Here is a 20,996-nt window from a genome sequence, read left to right on the forward strand (position 1 = left end):
GTTGACTTTCTGGTCAATGGTAACCCCCAGGATATTGATAGTGGGGGATTCAGTGATGGTAATGTCCGGACTCAAATGTCCGAGACTCAAAAAGTGAACTCTCTTTCGCTCAATAGTCAGTGGTGAGACTGTCTCTTATTGGAGATAGTTATTGCCTGGTATTTGTGTGGCACAATTGTTACTTGCCAATTGTCAGCCAAGCCTGGATTTTGTCCAAATATTGTTGTATTTGAACATGGATTGCTTCAGCATTGGAGTCACAAATGCCGCTGAACATTGTGCAATCGTTAGTGAACATTCCCACTTCTCACTTTATAGACGGATGGTCACCGATGAAGCAGCTGAAGATGGTTGGGCCTAGAACACACCCTGAAAAACTCCTGCAGAGATGGCCTGAAACTGAGATGACTGACCTCCAACAACCACAATCATCTTCCTACGTGCCAAGTATGACTCCGACCAGCGGAGACCGTGCCCTTTGATTCCCAGTGATTAATTTTGCTCGGGTCACACTTGGTCAAATGCTGTCATACTCATGTCACTTCTAGAATTCAGCTCTTTCGTCTACGTCTAACCAGGGTTGCAATGAGGTCAGGAGCTGAGTGGCCCTGAGCAAACAAGTGCGGATGTTTTGCGCTGACAGCGCTCCGTACAGCCGTCCCTCCTCTAGCCACTGCGCATGTGCGAGTACGGGCTGTCTCGTCACGTGTGGGGTGACGCGCTGGGCGCTCACGTACTGCCTCCCGACCTCCATCTCTTTCTATAGCCGCCATCTTGCTCACCGCGTGTTTCCTTTGGGTCCGGGCAAACATAATAAGGTTTGTGAGTGGGGCAGGGAAAGTTTTCTGAGAGTGTAAGTCGTCGGACAGTCGGCTCATTGATCAGGTCGGGGTGAAATCTGCATCCGAGTGATTTAAGCATTGATGGGGAACGATTCGTATGGTTGGAGCATTTTTTTGAAAAAAGTAGTTGGTAGCTGGGTTTTTAGAAGCGGGCTGTTTGTGTTAATTTAGTGGCTGGTTCTTGTTCAGAGGCCAGGAGGACGTTAGGCCGCATCCTGACTTCTGTTGTGAGGGGGGTGGACGGAGTGTTTTAGTTCTGTGTCTGGTCGGAGAAAAACAGTCGTTTTCTGAGATTCAGTTTTATGGTCGTTGCGGACTGAATTCTTGCTGTCGGTTACATTCAGGAGGGACACGGCGTGAGTGTAGTTGAAGTTTTCAATCTGCCTTCCATTTGTATTTGGTGTTTGGGACGTGTTACTCTCCTGATGTAGGGTTATGATGAATAAATGTGAGAATTTACAGAAGGTTAGACATGAGTGTACGGATGTTAAAACTACTTGATAACTAACATTTTGACCAGAAACACAAATTGAATTTACGGAAATAGATTCTATTGCGTACTTGTAATTAAGTTTTGATACAAGTATTGATAATTTGAACTCATGTTTTTTTTTATCTTCCTTAGAGTAAACGCTATGAATCAGGAAAAATTAGCTAAACTGCAGGCTCAGGTCCGAATAGGAGGAAAGGTGAGGTTTTTGTTTAATTGAAATTACTTAATACAGTGGATGTTGCTTATTGTCTATTCTTCATTTCAGTTGAGGGTTGCATTTCAGTAATGCCTTTCGTGAACTTAGGATGTTCCGGTGTTTTTACAGACAACAAAGTACTTTAGAAATACACTTACTCATTGCAGTACGGTAATACGTTAGTTTGCCTGTACTTGTGACTTAAGTTGTTGTAAGGCAAGTGTATTTTTGTCACCACCCAGTTTTAGCCTGTATGCAAAGATTATTAAGTGGAGAGCCTGTATCTGATGAAAACAGATGTCGTGAATGCGTTATGGTCCTTGCTGAGATTGACTTATATTTTGAAACCTTTCCGTAAGTTGTCAGCATTTGGAACAGCGAGGAGCAGGATCAAGCAATTCATTCCCTCGAGCCTCCTTCACCATTTGCTACGATCGTGGCTGATCTCATCACAGTCTCAATCGACTTTCATTGCTCACATAACCCTTTAAAGCATCACCAGTTCAAAATCTGTCTGTCTCCTCCTTAAGTTTGTTCAGTGATCTGGCATCCACTACATTCTGAGAGTAGTAACTCCTCATCTTTTTAAAATCTGCCACTCCTTGGCCTAAAGTTACATCTCAGCCCCTCAAAGGGAAACGTTTGCACTACTTGTACTTTGTCAATTCCCTTTAGCATCTTGTATCCCTCAATTAGAGCTCCCTCATCTTTCACGACTCTGGTGAGTATAGGCCTAAACTGCTTGTCTCTCCTCATAAGACAAGCTTTTTTGTCTCTGGAATTAATGTAATGAAGCTTCTCTGAACTCTCTCCAATACACTCTCATGTCTCTTCAAGTAAGGGGACCAAAAGTGTACACTATACTTCAGATGCGCTCTTGCCTTGTTCAATTACAGCAACATTTCCCTACAATACTCCAAAGCTTAAGCAAGAAATGCCAAAATTTCATTTGCCCTCCTTATTACCTGCCGTACCTGCATACTAACTCTCTGTGACTCTTGCACGTTGACAACTAGACATCCCCCTCTCCCCATCCCCACCCCCTTTTTTTTTGCACCGAAGCATTTTGAAGTTTCTCTCCATTTAAATAATTTGCCAATTCTTTCTTTCTTATAGAACATAGAACAGTACAGCACCTTACAGGCCCTTCAGCCCATGATGTTGTGCCTCTTCTTTGTAATTTACTCTAGTACCTATTTCGTGTCATCTGCAAATCTAGCCACAGTGCACTCTATATTGATGACTTGGATGCCAGGGTAGTTTGTAAATAGGTGGGCCCTGACATCTGAACCCTGAGATACCCCACTAGTTGCAGCTTGCTAACCAGAAAAAGGCCCATTTATCCTGACTCTTGGTTTCCTGCTGGTTGGTCAGTCCTCTGTCCAAGCTAACATATTAGCCCTAACCATGTATGATCTTGCCTTACGCGTAAACCTTTTGTACCATATCAAGTTCAGTGTGTGACTTTAAAAGAAACCTTAATATTAAGCTTATCCATAGCCTCTTTAGTCAGAAGGTTATGGCTTTGAGGCGCATTTGGCCTGACACTACGGTGAAGAACTGCGGAAGTGCTACCCTGTCTTATACAGAATAATTCTTTAGATGGGATGTTAAACTGAGGTGGCGCTTGGTTGTTTCACGCAGATGTTCAAGATTGCATGACTGTATTTTGCGGAGCATCAGATGTCTTGTTCCTTCTCAACCGACAGCATTAAACTGGGGGAAGAGCTTTATTTTCATTGCTGGTCTCAATAGTTGCTACATATACAGACTGAATGCTTTAGTTCAGAGCCATTCATTATATGTGATCAACTTTGGCAAGTTTGAAGGGATTTGTAACAATAAACCACCCAATAAAATGAGCTGGTTATTTTAAGTGTAGACAGAAAAGGCATTGTGGAAACATATGTGCTTCATGGACTACAGAAGTTTCAGATGATGCTTGGCAACTAAGGATAGATAACAAATGCTGGCCTCACCAGCAACACTCACATTCTCTCAATTACAGCAAATTTCTTTTTTTTTTACTGGCGCTCTTGATAAACCGGCCAAAATTATATACCTCAAATACTGGTGGTTTACTGTATTATCACAATCTCCACAATGTCCAAGTAGTCGCTTGAGGGTATGAGTGAGAAAATTCTGAGCCGGTATATTTTATTTAAGGCAAAATTACCTTATTATTTTTAAGTGATTTATGCCGTAAATAAAGCATAACAGTGATGATTATACCCCCTGCATTACTTAGTGTCTATTACTTAGTGTGTTTTTATGTTGATTCAGTGGACCTCTTGATCAACTGGCGCACTGCTGGTCTCGTAGATGCCAGTTAATGAAAAAAACTTGCTGTAATTACAAACAATAGCTGATTTCAATGGTAGGATTCTACAAAACGATACATAGTCTCCTAGGCTGGTTTGACTAATAGCTTCCAAGTTTGACCCGTAATAACAAAGTCTTTACACATCATTTTTTTTATTTACGTTCTGCTAATTTGGAGGAAGTTATTTCCTTTTTATTAAAGTATAATTACCTCCACTCCCAACTCATCTTAAACACAGACGAACTGGTGTTGGAATTTTATTCTGACTTCAGGAATAAGCCACACTACATGGACAACTTGAACGGAGATTTGTCTTTCATTTGGCAGGTACCTTGAAGTATGAGGTCAGTGCTGTTACATAGTACCATTATATTTTATTCTCAATAAGTGAATAAAATGTCTACTTTATCTGTGGAAAGGAAGTTGCCTTTAAGTGAGCAATACAATCTGATCCTGTGATGCATATCACAGTTATCTTACAAAAGTATTATTTTGAGCATTTAATTTCAAGGTTTTTTACTCGTGTCTCCACTGGTCGGTTCAAGAAGAGTCAGACGGGGATGGTTGTCAAAAAGACTGTCTTCATGTGTAGTTGGGTCCTGATGGCATTTTTTGGTAAATGTGGGTGGGCAGCTTGAAGGAATTTATTCATTTGGGAGGTGCATTGACACGTGACTGATCAGTGGTGTTCTTTGGTGTGAATATGTTCTGTTCCACATCTAGAGATTGACGTACAGAATCACCCAAGGTTTCTAGTCCTGATCACTAATCAGTGATGACTACCAGAGAATGCTGAGAGTTGAGAGTTCCATTGGCTTGGCTTTGATTCCACGCAGTTGAACTGTTTAAAAGAGATAACAAGGTGCAGAGCTGGATGAACACAGCAGGCAAAGGAGCAGGAAAGCTGGCGTTTCGATTTTTCTGAAGAAGAGTCTAGGCCCGAAACGTCAGCTTTCCTGCTCCTCTGATGTTGCTTGGCCTGCTGTGTTCATCCAGCTCTGTACCTTGTTACCTCAGTTGAACTGTTTGTTGTTTTCAGGCAGAAAAATGTGCTACGAGTGAAGCAAACTGGTTAGTGCTAGGACTCATACCCCAGCCATGGGCTGTTGTGTGAGGAGCAAGAGGCACTGTGTATCTTTCAGCTGTAATACTGATGATATATGATGGCATTACGATGTGAGGCTCCTTCAGAAAGTTAAATTGACAGATTTCAAGGTAGATCACCAATTTTGTACTAACATTTCTGACCAAAAGGGTTTGGTCAACAGTAGAAATTTTTATTTTCTGAATTAGGTTTGCTTTACCTTCATCTCCATTTATATTTTGTTTTATACTAAAAGGCATTTTTCACCCCTTTATTTTACAATACACCTTAGAAACCCGTAATAACAATATAAATTCATGGGCATTTTAAATATGTCCTGTTCACAACTAAATTTAACATAATTTCCGTGAATTTTTGTGGTTTACTTCTTTAGTAGACTTCCATCTCTTCGTAATATTAGTTTCTTATAGCATTGCAGATGAGTTAATAGGAGTCACGTCTGCACTCTGGCACTTTAAAGTTACTCTGTCTATAATAAATCAAAAACATTGAAAATAGGAGCGGAAGTAGGCCATTCAGCTCTTCAGCGCTTTGCCATTCATTATGATCACAGCTGATCATCCAACTCAGTTGACTATTCCTGCTTTTCCCTGAACCTTTGATTCCTTTAGTCCCAAGTGCTACATCCTACCCTTTCTTGAAATCTTACAATTTTTGGCCTCAACTACTAGCAAATTCCACGGGCTCACTACTCCCTGGGTGAAGAAATTCCCCTCATCTCACTCCTAAATGGTCTACCCCACATCTTTAGATTGCGACCCCTGGTTCTTGTTCCCCTTGTTATCTTTCCTGCATTTAGCCCCTTTAATTTTATAGGTTTCAATGAGATCTCCCCCTCATTCTTCTGAACACCAGCAAATATCCTAACCCATTCAGTGCCCCCTCGTTGTCACTCCTGCCATCCCAGGAATCAGTCTGCTAAACCTTTTGCTGCATTCTCTCTGTCCCAAAAACATCTTTCCTCCGGTTGGGAGACCAAAGCTGCACACAGTGTTCCAGGTGTGGTCTCACTAAATCTCTAGTTGCAGCAAGACATCCTTGGTCCTGTACTGAAATCCACTTGCTGTGAAGGCAAACGTACAATTTGCCTTCTTGACTGCTTGCTGCACCTGCATGCTTACCTTCACTGTCTTGGGTACAAGGTCTCATTGCACATCCCCTCTCTGTTTATAGCTGTTTAGATATTCTACCTTCCTGTTTTTGCTCCCAAGTGCCTAACCTCGCATTTACAATATTATACTGCATCTACATCAAAACTGTTCTGACCAAAAGGTCTGATAAAATTGTGATATTCCAATTTTAGGAATAACTTGCAAGTATTGAAATGCAACTTTTTAAATGAAGTATGATTACTTAAAAGTGGACCCAGAGGACTTTTGCCATGTTATTCAATCTTTTACCAATTTTAAATTTGTAGTATTGCTCTCAATAATTATACTAATTTATGCATTTTACATCTAACCCATTTAGATCACTCATAATACTTTTTGTTTCTGGGGACTGTTCTTTAGCTTTCATAATCCAAGCGTGACGTTTTGTGCATGGATGGATTGTTGATTTCTGGCTTCATTTCACTGCTGAATGAAATTTTCTAATGACTTTAAATCAACAGATCAAGGTTGTTAATACATGAGAATAGTTTGGTTGCATAATGTGGTTGACTGGCTTTTTATCTACCTGTCTGGCTGTTTCATTTGAGAAAAAAAATCATGCATGTTTTAGGTTTCGCCACAGCAGCAATGGAAAATGCCTCTGAGTTTAGCCTATTAAACTAAACAAAATTGTATTACTAACAGAACAAGTTCTTTTAAACCATGCTTTGTTCATTTGTAATCTATCACTGTTTTTGCATTCATGTAAAGTAATGTATTGTTTAAACTTTGCATTAGTGTTAACTATTTGTATATTCTTGTGTTATTGCAAATTATTTGAAGTTGAATGTCGTGTACTGATGTCGTTAATGAGATTCTACAGAAATATTTCTCTTTGGTTTTATTAACTGTTTCATATTTAAGCTGTAATAACGGAAGAAGCCTTTTAGTATATTTTTCCTTTGACCAGTTTCCAGTAATTGGCCATGCTGGTTAACTTTGCAAACAATTTTTTTTCAGGGTACAGCTCGCAGAAAGAAGAAGGTAGTACATAGAACAGCTACAGCTGATGATAAAAAATTGCAAAGCTCTCTGAAGAAACTGGCAGTGAATAATATTGCTGGAATTGAGGAGGTACCTGCTGTGCATTTTTACTAAATTATTTGATCACTTAATCTATTGTAAAATTTTCTGTACATCTTTTCAAAGCTATTTGTAATCTGGTTTTGCTAATAGAAACTGTATTTTCAGTTTCTCTCTTGTGAGTGACATGATTCCATTTTAGTTATGTTGCTGACATTTTTTGCTTCCCAACATAGAGCTTGCGTGGTGGGTGAATGCAACTACTTTGAGTTCTTTTCTGCCATCTGAGTTTCTTTTGAAAGTTATAGTCTGGTTCTTCTGTAAACTTGTAAATACAGATTGGTGCCACAGCTCATTCTCTAGCTTTGCTAAGTAGACTGTTAATCAGAACAGTACAAATACAAATTGATATGTGCCATGGTTCCAAATCCGAATAGTAGTTGTGCACTAACTACAGTTGAAAAATATGAATCTGTGGATATTAGATGCAAAAAAGTAGGACTTTTTTTGCTGTATTATGATTGATAGCATAAACCCTTATTATCTGATCTTGAGCATGACCAATTGGTTTGGGTGATGGAAGCTGCTGACATTAAACTGTACAACAATGTGGGTCTCTGTTTTAGGAACGAGGGATGAAAATTTAAACAGCCATGTTCATGAGTTGATTCCTCTGAGAGACACTATTAAAGTTGCTATTTAACACTACATTGAAAATATGTTATATTCAGATGAATGACACATCTTATGAATATTCCTATTTTGTGCTGAACAGGTGAATATGATTAAGGATGATGGTCAGGTCATTCACTTCAATAATCCTAAAGTGCAGGCCTCATTATCTGCCAATACTTTTGCTATTACCGGCCATGCTGAGACAAAACAGATCACAGAAATGCTTCCGGGCATCCTGAGCCAGCTTGGAGCCGACAGTCTAACAAGTCTTAGAAAGTTAGCTGAACAGTTGCCACGGCAAGGTATGAATACGATCTTTTGCATATTTGTACTTGTGTTGTTACATTCTTCATTTGAAACGTTGATTGTGGGCCTGTTCTGTAGCATGACAACATGTGCAGTGGGTTTTCGGAGCCAAGAAAATAGTGCGAGTATCTTCAGTGTGAATATGTATTTGTATTGCTTATGTAGATCAATTTTAGCGTGTAGTTGGAACAAGCAAATGATTCCATTTACAACCTACTGTACTGCCTGTAAATGAGGAATTTTAACTAGGTCACTGGATCACAAATCGAAGATTTATTGGAATTAATTTTGGACAACATTATCAATAGTAAGTTGAAAATAAATAATTTGTATTTATATAGCTCTTTTTCAAACTGAAGATGTCCCAAAATGTTTCACAACCAATTAAATACTAAGTGTGGTTACTGTTAGATAAGAAATGTGGCAACTAAACTGCATGGAGCCAAGTCCAAAAACTGAGTGAGATAATTTGTTTTAATAAAGTTGATTCACTAATAAATATTGACTCTGGCTCTGGGGAGCAGCTCCTCGTCTGTACATTAGTGCCATGGCATTTCTTGCATCCATCTGGGAGGGCAGATAAAACAAGTTACTGTCTCATGTAAAAGACAGTACCTCCAATAATGTAGCATTATGTCACTACTCTGCTGGAGTGTCAGCTTGGATTGTTGCACCTCAACTTGAATGCAGTTTTTATTCAGACAAAAATGCAATCACTTAGCTAAAATGTTTGTCATAAATTGAACGACCATTTTTTTTTTAGTCTTCATGTATGTGTTTTTTTTACAGCTGGATAAAAGAAAAACTAACTTTAATTCTCATTTTTGTTCATCCATGCTGTTGGTATTTGCAGTCTTGTATGGCTTCAATATACAATGTCATGTAAATTTTCACCATGGCTTAGTTTGCTAGGACCTGAACATTACTGGCTACAGCGTATTTCTGAGAGGGGTGGTAGTTTTAGAATGAAGATTCAAATATAACATTAAAACCTGTAGATAGAGTTTTGTTTGGAATATAAAATAAAATTTGGATAATTAGAATTAATTGGACTGTTACTCCATTAAGAGTTTATTTTAAGCCACAAAAAGGAAGAAAATGGAGGAATGATGATGGTGATAAAAGAAAATGCAGATACAATGGACCTATAATAATGAGTGACATTAAGCCTAAACCCCAAGATGGATCAGTGTAAAAATTATACTTATCTAGCAAAATTGTGAGGTTGTGGGTAGGATCCAGGATTGTTTCCTCCAAGGATAGCAGTAACACTGACTCATAATTTGGGAAATAAAGTTATGTAAGTAGCTAACTTGGGGAAATATCAAGGAAATAGCACCTGGTTACATTTTCATATAAGAGAAAGTACAACAAAAATTGATGTTCATTAAATTAAATACAGTCAGATTCTGGAAAACTGTAGATCTACTGCTAATAAATCAAAAAAACTTCAGAAAATACAGATGTTAAGCAAAAAAAAAATTAAGAAAGACAAGATTACGAGAAATGAGTGAATAGGATAACAGTGGGTAAGACTGAATTTGTGGGTTGTGGGAGATGTTCTTCTGACTAAGCTTGCTGAATTCTTTTTGAGCGACTGGTGTTCCAGTGCAAAGTCTTGCACCAATGCTTCCAGAAATTACCCACAGAAGCCTTAGTTAAACCATTGTATTGGGTAACTGTTGAATCATTTTCTAAAAGGCTAAAGAGTTATTTACAGACGTTTGTTTGAGGAAGTCCATTGAGTTGGGGGTAAAACTATAAATGTAATTAAAAAAGATAAAAGAAAACCACATATCTAAACTGCTAAAGGATAGATTTAGGGTGAATTCTGGGAAGTTTTTCATGCACTGCAGTCAACATGCCCATTGCTCTCATTTCCACATCACCATGCAAGAATCATAGTAAATTGTAATGCTGTGTGGATTGAGCTCCAAAAATTTGAATGACCAAGAGACTTCATCAAAATCATACATAAAGATATCTAGCAATTTTGTGTGGGAAATCTGAGACCAACGGCCACAAAATCCAGATTGGAATCCAACAAACCCACAGGCTGTTTACAATCTGTCAGCGGCTATTCGCCTCATCAAAGTTAAGCGACCCTCTGATCTGGGCAGTACTTACAGCTAGATGGAAAACTTTTTAGTCTTAGTCAATTCCATGCCAAAACTAAATTTAACCACCATAAATATAGTGATTTAGAATTTGTGTATTGCAGCAGTGTTGCTGTTCATTTTTTGAATTTCTTCAATTCTGTGTGCGAGAATCTCAGTCTGTCTTTGAATGTTAACAAAACAGAATTCATACCTGTCAGTGGTAGACAAATGTTCCACTTCCCGTGAAGAAGGGACTCTGGAATATAGAGTCATACAGCACGGAAAAAGACCCTTCAGTCCAACTCATCCATATCGACCAAGTTTCCCAAATTAAACTAGTCCCAACTGCCTGCATTTGGCCTATATGCCTCTAAACCTTTCCAATTCACTTACCTGTCCTTAAATGTGTTTTAAATGTTGTAACTGTACTTGCATCTACAACTTCCTCTGGCAGGTCATTTCATATATGCAATGCCCTATATGTGAAAAAAGTTGCCCTTCAGGAGTAGTTAACATTGGGATAGTGTGATACCAATATGATCAGAACTTCACATACCTTGAAAGTCACCTCTTTCAGATGGCCAAGGATTGAGAATGTTAGGATGCAGATTTGAGCTGGTTGACCAAAGAAGCAATAGAGACTTGACAGGCTGAAGAGGATTATGTTTAGTGAGATCTTAAAATAAGAGGGGTAGATATGATAACAAATGCAATGTGAAGAAATAGATTTTGGAATCTTTAGCTCAGGGGTAACTCTTGTCTCTTGAGTTCTAAGATATCATCACCTCTGCAGAGACTTTGGCTGTTGTCTTTTAAATGTTAAACAACACCTTGTTCGCTTTTTGGACAGGGCATGAAAGATGCTATGGCACGGTTTAAAGAACAGCAAATTTCTCCCAGTGTGATGACCAGAATTTATTTCTGAACTAGTGTCACCAAAACCGATGGTCTAGTCATTTATCTCATTGATGTTTGTGAAGCCTTTTTGCATTGCAGTCACTTGCCACATTTGCCTAATTACCAGAGCAATGGCAGCTGAAGAGTACTGTACTGATAATAAAAGGTGCGGGATGCACCAAGATTGTGCAATAGCTGTGTAATCCAATTTCTTTATTTACTTATTATCCCAAGGATTCTCTGTACCTGCTCCATGACATTAGGAAAATTACAATAGTAGGCTGTCAAACTGAATAAAACTGCTTCCTATTCAACAAAAGTATGGTTGACCTTCTACCTCAACTTCACTCTGATAAAGTAAGGGATTCAGAAATGGGCAATACTTGAAATGTGGAATTTAAGATAGAGATTACAGTTATAAACAAAGTTTTTTTTTTTTTTTTTTTAAAATGAACAAGATTCCAGGCTAGATACAAATGAGCAAAATGTTGGAGATGTACACAACTTGCTTAATAAGAAATTAGGAGTAGATGACTGTCTATTGGGCTTGCTCTGCCTTTGAACAAGATCCAGGTTGATCTGATTTTGTTCTCAGCTGCACCTGCCTACCTGCTTCCCCTATTACCATCAACTCCCTTGTCAATAAAAAAAAATGCCGAACTTAGTCTTAAATGTTTTTCACTGATTCAGGCCCCATTGCTTGCCAGGGACAAAAGTATACCCCACCACCATTCACACCCCTAAACCAGTCATCATCTCTGTCTTAAATACCAGTGGAGCAGGTACAGAAATTCCTTGGGATAGTAAGGATGAAAGACATGAGTTAAAGAACAGACTGCAGAAATTTGGGAATTTTTTAATTGAAGAATTCTCTTCATGGAGAATGTTAGGGGATGTAATATAAAAGTTCTAAATTATGAAGGTTTGTTTGAGATATAGTATTTTCATTGGTGAATAAGTAACTGAGTTCATGCGTTTAAGTTGCCATTATGTTCATATGAAAATTATATTTGTATAAATGTTGACCTCATGATCTTTGGTCTAAATATTACAATTTTCTTCAGGGTCCAAAGCCCAAAAATTTCAGAGGCAATGTATAATCCCTGATGCCAGCTAATTTATTATCAATTTCTGAATACATTAATGAATGTGTTTACTAGAAAATGATGAAAACTGTTGTTTTTTTAATGTTCACGTTATTTTTGTTTATTCGTAATCTGAACATGAATAATTAATAATGAGTGTAAATTCTTTAGTCTTTATCACTTTCTTGTGTTGCAACCAGTTCTGATAGTTTTCACTTCAATCAAGCATGCATGTAAATCCCTCAAACGTGACCCACGTAAAAGTCAACTCTGACTTTCAGCCTAAAAAGTACAGTCAAAAATTCAACTTCTACATGTGTGTTAATATTAATACCAAAGTTTTAAGGATTTTTTTAAAAAACATGCATTTTATTAAATGCGATGTTCTACTTTTTTTTTTAAAAAGTAGTTCTGGCAGTTAAATCCACCACAAGTTTAATATGAAAACGATTTAAGTATTTAAGGGTTACAGATAAAGACAGTATCTGTGTAGCTTTGTACTGGATAAGACTAATTTTGCTTAAAAAAAACCTTCCTTCTGTGCTCTGGAATTCAGCACATTGGATTTAGTGTGATTTAGTTGTTTATGCTAGTACATAGTTTGCATGATTTTAAAGTAAGAAGGAAAATGGATTGATTTCAGTATATCTGTTATCACAAACTGGGACTTTTTAGGTGCTTCAAAGCCACTGATGTGCATTTGAAGCATAGTTGATTTTATAATGTAGAAAATACAATGGCCAGTTTGTACACAGTACACTCGTACGGTCAGAAATGTGATAACAATTCAGGTAATTCATTTTCATGGTGTTGATTTGTTGTGTAAGAATTTGACCGGATGGCAGGGAAATTGAATTTCATTGTGTAAATGTATTTGGGATATATCGATCTGTTACTGCCTTATTTATTGGCCTTTATCAGTGTGGCTCTCAGTACTGTTCAGAGAAAGTACTTTAATGAAACAAAGGGACCGGAATACATTGAGCAGCTTTGCACCCCCGAATTCAGCATTGTGCTAATGGAGATTCAGATGAAGTACGGAATTAAGTTAAGAATTAAAGGCATTTTGCCTGCACACAACGCATTCTATTTTACAGTGAGATTTTACTAATAATTACTTATTTAAAAAAAACTTGCATTTTTGTAGTGCCTTACAGTATCTCAGGACATTCCAAAGTGCTTTACAGCTTCTGTTTTTTTGGAATGTTGTTGGTACCAATAACATAGATTAAAACAAAAGAGAGGTGCAAATAGAACATAGGAAGCTGGGACACACATTAAAAGTAGGACCTCAAAGATAGTAATCTCATGATTACTCCCAGTGTCACATGCTAGCAAGATCAGGAACAGGAGAAGAAACCAAATTAATGTATGTAATAGAGGAATGATGTAGGAAGGAGGGATTTTGATTCTTGAGGTATTGAGACTGATTCGGGTGGAGATGAAACCTGTAGAAGTTGAACAGGGTGCACCTCAGCAGGACCAGGCCTATATCCTTGCAAGGACATTTAAAGAGGGGTTAAGCTGGAGTGGCAGAGGGACAGAAACTTGAATGGGGAGATGTGTGAAGGAAACAAAGATGAAAATGAAAGATAGAAAAGTAGAAAGCAAAAATTGAAGGCAGAGTAAAGAATTAGTAGCAACAATTAGGATTAGAGTACAAAAGGAATGGGTAAAAATATCAAAAAAGACAAGTCTAAAGGTACTACACTTGAATGCATGGAGCATTTGCAATAAATTAGATGAATTAACAGCACAGTTAGTTGTGAATAGTTATAATATTGCAATTACATTAACCATGGCTGCGGGGTGACCAAGGCTGGGAATTGAACATCAAGCACATTCAATTGTTAGGAAGGACACACATAAACAGAAAAGGAAGTGGGGCAGTGTTGTTGATGAAATTGGTGAAAATTGTTGAAAAGGTGAAATCGGCAATAGCGAGGAAGAATATTGGTGCAGGAAATATTGATGTGGAATCTGCGGATGGAGCTAAGAAGCAATAAGCAATGAAAAACATTAGTGTGAGTTATCTATGGCCTCCAAGCAGTAGTGGATACCTAGAGGATGGCATTAAACAGGAAATTAAAGATGCATGCAAGAAGGTAGCTGGAGTACTGTGTGTGATTTTATCTGCCTATAGACTAGGCAAAACACATTTGTAGTAATACTATGGCAGATGAATTCCTGGAATATGTACAAGATTTTGTTTTAGACCAATTCGTTGAAGAGCCAACTAGAGAATAGGCTATTCCAGATTTGACTTTCTGCAGTGAGAAAGGGTTAATTAATAATCTTGTTGTGAGAGGTCCTTTGGGAAAAAGTGACCATAACATGATAGAATTCTTCATTTTGATGTAAAGTAAACCGTACAATCTAAATTTAGAATCTAAGTACTAAATCTAAAGAAAGGAAACTTACCCAGGTATGAGTGGTGAGTTGGGTTTGATAGACTGAGTAACTTCATTAAAAGGCATGATAGTGGATAGACAAGGTTAATACTTGAGGAATGAATGAATGCATGCATTGCAACTGTTATACATTTGTTTTGGATGAAAGAGCGCAGTGGCTCAATCATAGTTAACAGAAGAAGGTGTACAAAATGATCAGAGGTATAGATAGAGTGGACAGCCAGAAACTTTTTCCTAGGGTGGAGGTAACTATTAAGAGGGGGCATAGTTTTAAAGTGAGCAGAGGTAGATATAGGGGAGACGTCAGAGGTAGGTTCTTTACTCAGAGAATGGTCGGGGCGTGGAATGTATTGCCGGAGAGGGTAGTGGAGTCGGCCTCAATAGGGGCATTTAAGCGGCTATTAGATAGGCATATGGATGATAGTATAAGGCAGGGGTGGAGGTTAGATAGACCTTTAGGTTTAGGGTAAAAGTTCGGCACAACATCGTGGGCCGAAGGGCCTGTACTGTTCTTTGTTCTTAAACTTGTGCCTGGCAGTTTTAACTTTATATTGTCACAACCTATGTAGAATTTAAATCAGTTGGAGTCATGAAATGTTTTTAATAATAGTTTTCTGGATGTAGTGCATGTCTTTAACTAAATTTGAAGGAATATGGAAGTATGGTGTTATGTTTCATCAAAATACTTGGACCTGTACATGATAGCATTTTGTCAACGTGTTATATTTGGGAAATGTACATTTTTGGTACTGATCTAAACCATTTATTTTCTGTTTAATCTAGTTTTGGATAATAAAACGCCCAAACCTGAAGACATTGATGAAGAAGATGATGACGTCCCAGGTAGAGTGATAGTTTAGTATTAATCTTGCGACCTGATTCTTATTTATTTTATAACACTGTTGATGATTGTTTCCATCACTTCGATAGTAAACTGATAGGGCTGTGATTGACTGACTGTTAGGTTTGTTCTGTTAACTTTTTTTGTGAATAGGATATACCCAGCAATTTTCCACATCGGTCGCTAGATGCCAGTGTTGTAGCTACACGGGCACAACTTGATTTAGGGCAGTTAGCACTGGAGCACAGACATGGTTAGTTCTAGAGCACAATTCTTCAGTACTCTTGGTGGAAAATTTCCAGGGGCCCTTAATGTTTGCAAGATCTAGAGCTTTCAGCTGTTTCTTGATATTATGTGGAGATAATTAAATTGGCTGAGGACAGCCATATGTAATGCTGGGAACTTCAGGCGCAGATTGAAATAGATCATTCACTTGGCACTTTTGACTGAAGATTGTTGCATGTTCTTCAGCTTTGTCTTCTGTGCTGTGTTCCCTCATCTTTGAGAACTGGGATATTTCTGAAGTTGGTTGTTTAGCTGTCCCCCATCATTTGTAACTGAATGTGGCAGGATTACAAAGCTTAGGTCTGATCCCTTGGTTATGCGATCACTTTGCTCTGTCTGTCATATGTTACTTGTGTTATTTGGAATGCAGTCATTGTTAGGAGACCAAAACAGTGCATACTGCTCCAGGTGTGATCTTACCAAGGCCTTGCACAATTGCAGCAAAACATCCATGCTCCTGTTTTCAAATCATCTCACTGCAGACCAATTATTGGAAAAAATTGAAAATGTCTTGATTGGTTATGTATTATTTTGTGTTCAAAGAAGAAGCTTTTTATTTTTCAGTCTCCTCTTCATGGAGATCCTGTATAGACGGAAAGCTAAGGTGACTGATGGGAAATGGGAAATCTGCACCACAGAGATCCAACCACAGATCTCTTTGGGCAACTTTCTAAGATTGACCTCATTCTCAGTAATCTGCTTGACAAAGATATACCTGTTCTCAATGGTATTGGTAAGAGTGACCACCACACAGTCTTTGTGGAGATGAAGTCCTGATATCTTATTGATAATGTCTTCCATCATATTGTTTGGCTCTATCACTGTGAGTAAATGGGATAGATTTCAAAGAGATCAGGCACTTCAAGACTGGGCACCTGTGAGGCCCTGAGGGTCATCGGCAGCAGCCAAGTTGTTCTCCAAGCACAATCTGCACTCCCATGGCCCTGAATATTCCTCCTTTCCCCTGACTTGATGGTATTGTCATCAGCCCTGGTTCAATGTAGACTGCAGGCAGGCATGTCAGAAGCAGAACCAAGTATATCTAAAACTTAAGTGTCAATCTGGTGAAAATACAAGACAGGACTACTTGCATGATACACAGCTAATGATAGACAGAGCTAAGCAATTCCTCAACCAGTGAATCAGATGTAAGTTCTGCAGTCCTGCCACATAGACAATTGCAAATGGTTTTGGACAATTAAAGAATTTACTGGAGAAGGAAGTGGATCCGCAAATATCCCTAACCCCCAGTGGGAGAGCCCTGCATAATTCAGACAAGGCTGAAACAGTTGCAATAAGTTGCACTGAGTAGATGATCCATCCGTGCCCCACCTGGTGGTGGGAATTGATGGCCTAGTGGTATAATTGCTGAGCTAGTAATCCAGAGATAAATTCCAGGTAGTGGTTCTGGGAACCTGGGTTTGAGTCCTGCTGTCGCAGATAGTAGAATTTGAATTACTGAAATGAAATTGGAATTTCAAGTCTAATGATGATCATGAATCTGTTGGTGGTTCACTAATGTCCATTAGGGAAGGAAACTGCAGTTTCTACCTGGTCTAGCCTACCTGTGACTCCAGACTCCAGCAATGTTGATGACTCTTAACTGCTTTCTAGCAATTAGGGATGAATACTGGCCTATGCAGCACCAATCGCATCATGTGAATAAGTATTAGAGAAAATCGTCCCAGCATCGCAAACGCTAATCTTCAGCCAATGTGATTCACTGCTCATGATATCAAGAGACAGTTAGACAAACACTTGATACTATAATGACTACAGGCCCAGACAACGTTCTGGTCATAGTACAGGCGATCTGTTCCAGAGCTAGCCATGTGCCAGCTGTACCAGTACAGTTACAACACATCTTTCTGACAACGTGGAAAATTGGTATAGTATATCCTGTACACAAAAGAAAACAACAAATCCAACACAGCCAATTACTGTCTCTCTATCCTGTACTCGATCATTTGTAAAGTGATGGAAGGTGTCATCAACAGTGCCATCAAGCAGCACTTGCCTAACAATAACCTGCTTATTGACATTCAGCTTGGGTTCCAGCAACATTCAAGCTTGACACTATCCAGATCAGAGCAAACAGCTTGAAAGGCACTCCATCCACAAACATTCACTCCCTCTTCAAGCGATGCTTAGCAGCTTCAGCATCTACAAGTTATGCGGCAAACGTTTACCAAGGCACATCTAACAGCACCTTCCAGACCCATGACCATTGTCATTTAAAAGGACAACAACAGTAGATATTTGAGAATGCCACCATCAGCAAGTCTCTGTCCAGGCCATTCATCATCCTAGCCTGAAAATATATCACCAGTCATTGGTTAATAAATTCTAGAGCGCCCTTTCTATTTGCATTGAAAGTTGACCAATACCAAATGGACTGCAGATTTTAAAGAAGGCAACTCCGACCACTGTGAAGAGCAACTCAGGTTGGGTAGTAAATGGTGGCCTAGCTATGATGCCCAAATCCAATGCATGAACAGAAAAAGAAATGTAGCAAGTGCTGAGCACAAAATGTGGATCTTCCTCAATGATGTGTCTCCTCTTCTCTTTTTTTTTTTTAAACTTTTATTCCTCTTATGCCGGTCACGTGAGCTTTGATTATTCTACCTTACCTTCAAAGGAATATACCTCATTCATTTGCTGAATGAGCTCATTTGCTTGGTTGTTGCTTTATTCTGGATTCCTCTTTCTTTGTGTTAGGTCCCTTCTTAAATTGATTCTTACTCAGTTGAACATTTTTAACTTGGATATATTCTTAGCTTAGCAAGAATTAAATTTATTATTACTGTTTGCTGGACTATCTCCTGTTGTAGTAAACTCGTACCTTATTTCCCAGAACCCAATTTAAAACTGGTTGCTTCCTAGTTGAACTAGAGATTTATTGATTGAGAATACTCTCTCATGCACTCTTCTCATCTCAGAAATATTTCCCTTCCTCTTCCCTTACCACAGTTCATCCCAGTCTATATTGGGGTATTAGTTTTGTCACACAGGTTTGAAATCTGGTAGTCTATTTTGCTTTTATTGTTTGGAGGTATATAAATAAAATCAAGTAAACTGTCAACAATATAACATTCCCATGATCTTCCGCTAACAAATACTAAATCAGTTCTATTTAAAACTGCAATATCATCATCCTTTTCAGTATTCCAATGGCCCTTCTTTTTTTTTCTGTGCCATTCCTGAATATTTGGTAACTGAGAATATTAACAACTCATGCCTGTCCTGTCAGTCTGACTTGTTGAGAAATTGGCCTGAACTGGTGATTTTTTTTTCATTTTTATTACACAAATCTGCAATGATCTACCGTGCGTCCTTCTGGAATTGCCCATTGAAACATTTTTAAAGAGAGTATATTTCTCTTTAGTCCTCCTTTTTCTTTTGCTCTGCACTTGCATAACATCCACTGTCACTACTGCATCTGAGTCTTCCTCCTGTGCCAGTCCTTCGAAGGGATGCTGTCAAGTAATATCGACAATTGAAAGTAGTTGCTAGATGGCACAGTGGTAAGCTGTCGTCAAGTATTTGGGAAAAATAAGGTTTAGAATCAACATTTCAACATTCTCCTATAAATAGTTTGATGTTGCGGTCTTTGGAGCTGCTTGATAATTTTCTACTAATATATTTAACGGTTTATTCCTTGACCTGTTAAAATTGGATGGAAATTTTTTGTAAGTAAATAGTGCAATAGTTTCACTTTAAACTTGTTTTTGCAGACCTTGTTGAAAATTTTGATGAAGCATCAAAGAATGAAGCCAACTAAAAGCTGCTGGCACACCATAGACTTGGATAAAGACTGTACCAACAAGGAAACTTATTCCAAAGTTTTACTATATTAAAAGTGAAAAATCACAAGTTTGCAAATACAGTGAACTAAGGCATTTTATATTTTAATGATGCTGAATGTTCAGCATCTTTCAATTGGTTGAAATCACTTGTTTGCATTTTGCACTTCGAAAGAGAATCCTTTGGTCTGAAGTTTGTAAGACATTGAGATTTCATTAAAATGCAACCTGAATAGGTTGTAAACACAGTCGTGGACAAGCTGGCGAAGAAGTCTTATTTAAGGTTTTCCCTCATGACATGCAAATAAAATAGATTGATTAATTCCTTGTCGTACATTGTGTGTCTTTCATTTTCATGTTCATTTCATTAAATTGGACTGTGTGAAAGCTTCATTTATTTTCATTTTATCTGGTGAAGAGGGTATTTTGAACTTATATGCTCCTACCAAGTGCATTCTTACCAGGTACCAGTGTTAGTGACAGAGATGATTGCAAAGCTATTCTGTGTGACTGTATCACACCTAACCATCACAAAATGGTTGAAAATGTGCAATGGTTTTCTCCTTGGCCTACACACACAATATGGCTGTAACAAGGTTGTGGATTGAAACTCTGCCACATAATTATAATTCTGCCTCATTTTCGCACAATGTAACTAGGGAAAATTCCAGTTTGCCCTCCTTCATGTGAATACAGGGCTTTGCTCGATTCAATCATGGAGGGCATGACTGTTGTGCCTAGTTAGCTACTCGTACCTTATATTTAGTATCCTGGAAATGCAGTCAAGATTAGTATCTCCAGTATAGTTTCTGTTGCAGGGAGTAGACCCAGTTGTAAAGTGGAAGCTGAACTCAATTTATCTGCCTGTTGGCAATCAACTTGAGACAGTACATTTACAGAATGAAATAGGGAAAATCCTACATCTTTTAAGAATGCCAGATTATTTGGTAGAACTGTGGTATTTTAAGGTTTTACTGTTAAGAAACATGATAGGACCACAGAACTGATTATTTAATGATATATTGGATATTTATTGAATAAAATATTCATCATTTAACAAGTCCACATTTTGTCCATTAAATAGTTGTCACAATAGTTGTTTCTGTTCCCAACCCACTGGGGTTGTAGCTGTGTATAAGAATTGCATCAATATATTGATCTTGGGTCTTTTTACAAGCTTTGTCTCATTTAAAATAAGCTGGTAATTAACAGGTTGTAAGATTGTTAATTGAACAGAAGATAATAGTTATTGCTGTTGTGATGTGAGAAAGTTAGTTCCCAGTGTGCTCCATACAGTCATAATCTAAGGTTTGTTAACAAATGAGAACTCTTGAGATTTCTAAATTATACCATCCTCAAATCCATGACACATATATGCAAAACCTATTGTGATTTTAGTTGGGCTAAAATAAACTTTGGTTTTTGTACATGGCTTTAAATAGGTTAGGTTAAACGAGCATG

General features: G+C 38.1%; 1 protein-coding gene across 2 annotated transcripts; it reads left to right on the forward strand.

The window, feature by feature from the left end:
* Window positions 1–689: 689 nt before the first annotated feature.
* Window positions 690–19,857, forward strand: btf3l4 (basic transcription factor 3-like 4). 2 transcript variants are annotated; one of them, XM_020518250.2, is made up of 6 exons: window positions 690–818; window positions 1,468–1,531; window positions 7,071–7,184; window positions 7,909–8,110; window positions 15,390–15,449; window positions 19,467–19,857. In XM_020518250.2, the coding sequence occupies exons 2-6, from the start codon at window positions 1,478–1,480 to the stop codon at window positions 19,511–19,513; spliced, it is 477 nt and encodes a 158-aa protein (XP_020373839.2). In that variant the 5' UTR covers window positions 690–818; window positions 1,468–1,477; the 3' UTR covers window positions 19,514–19,857. The 2 variants fall into 2 exon arrangements, with proteins under 2 accessions (XP_020373839.2, XP_048457632.1); XM_048601675.1 differs by having other exon boundaries at window positions 780–885.
* The last annotated feature ends 1,139 nt before the right edge of the window (window positions 19,858–20,996 follow it).

The sequence above is a fragment of the Rhincodon typus genome, chromosome 10 (genome assembly GCF_021869965.1).
Source record: "Rhincodon typus isolate 14 chromosome 10, sRhiTyp1.1, whole genome shotgun sequence".
NCBI lineage: Eukaryota > Metazoa > Chordata > Chondrichthyes > Orectolobiformes > Rhincodontidae > Rhincodon > Rhincodon typus.

Excerpts from the sequence above, each read along its gene's own strand:
- btf3l4 (XM_020518250.2), top strand. The coding sequence starts at position 1,478 with ATGAATCAGGAAAAATTAGCTAAACTGCAGGCTCAGGTCCGAATAGGA. Across the intron at positions 8,111-15,389 it reads TGAACAGTTGCCACGGCAAG|TTTTGGATAATAAAACGCCC; the intron begins GTATGAATACGA and ends TGTTTAATCTAG. Across the intron at positions 15,450-19,466 it reads AGAAGATGATGACGTCCCAG|ACCTTGTTGAAAATTTTGAT; the intron begins GTAGAGTGATAG and ends TTGTTTTTGCAG.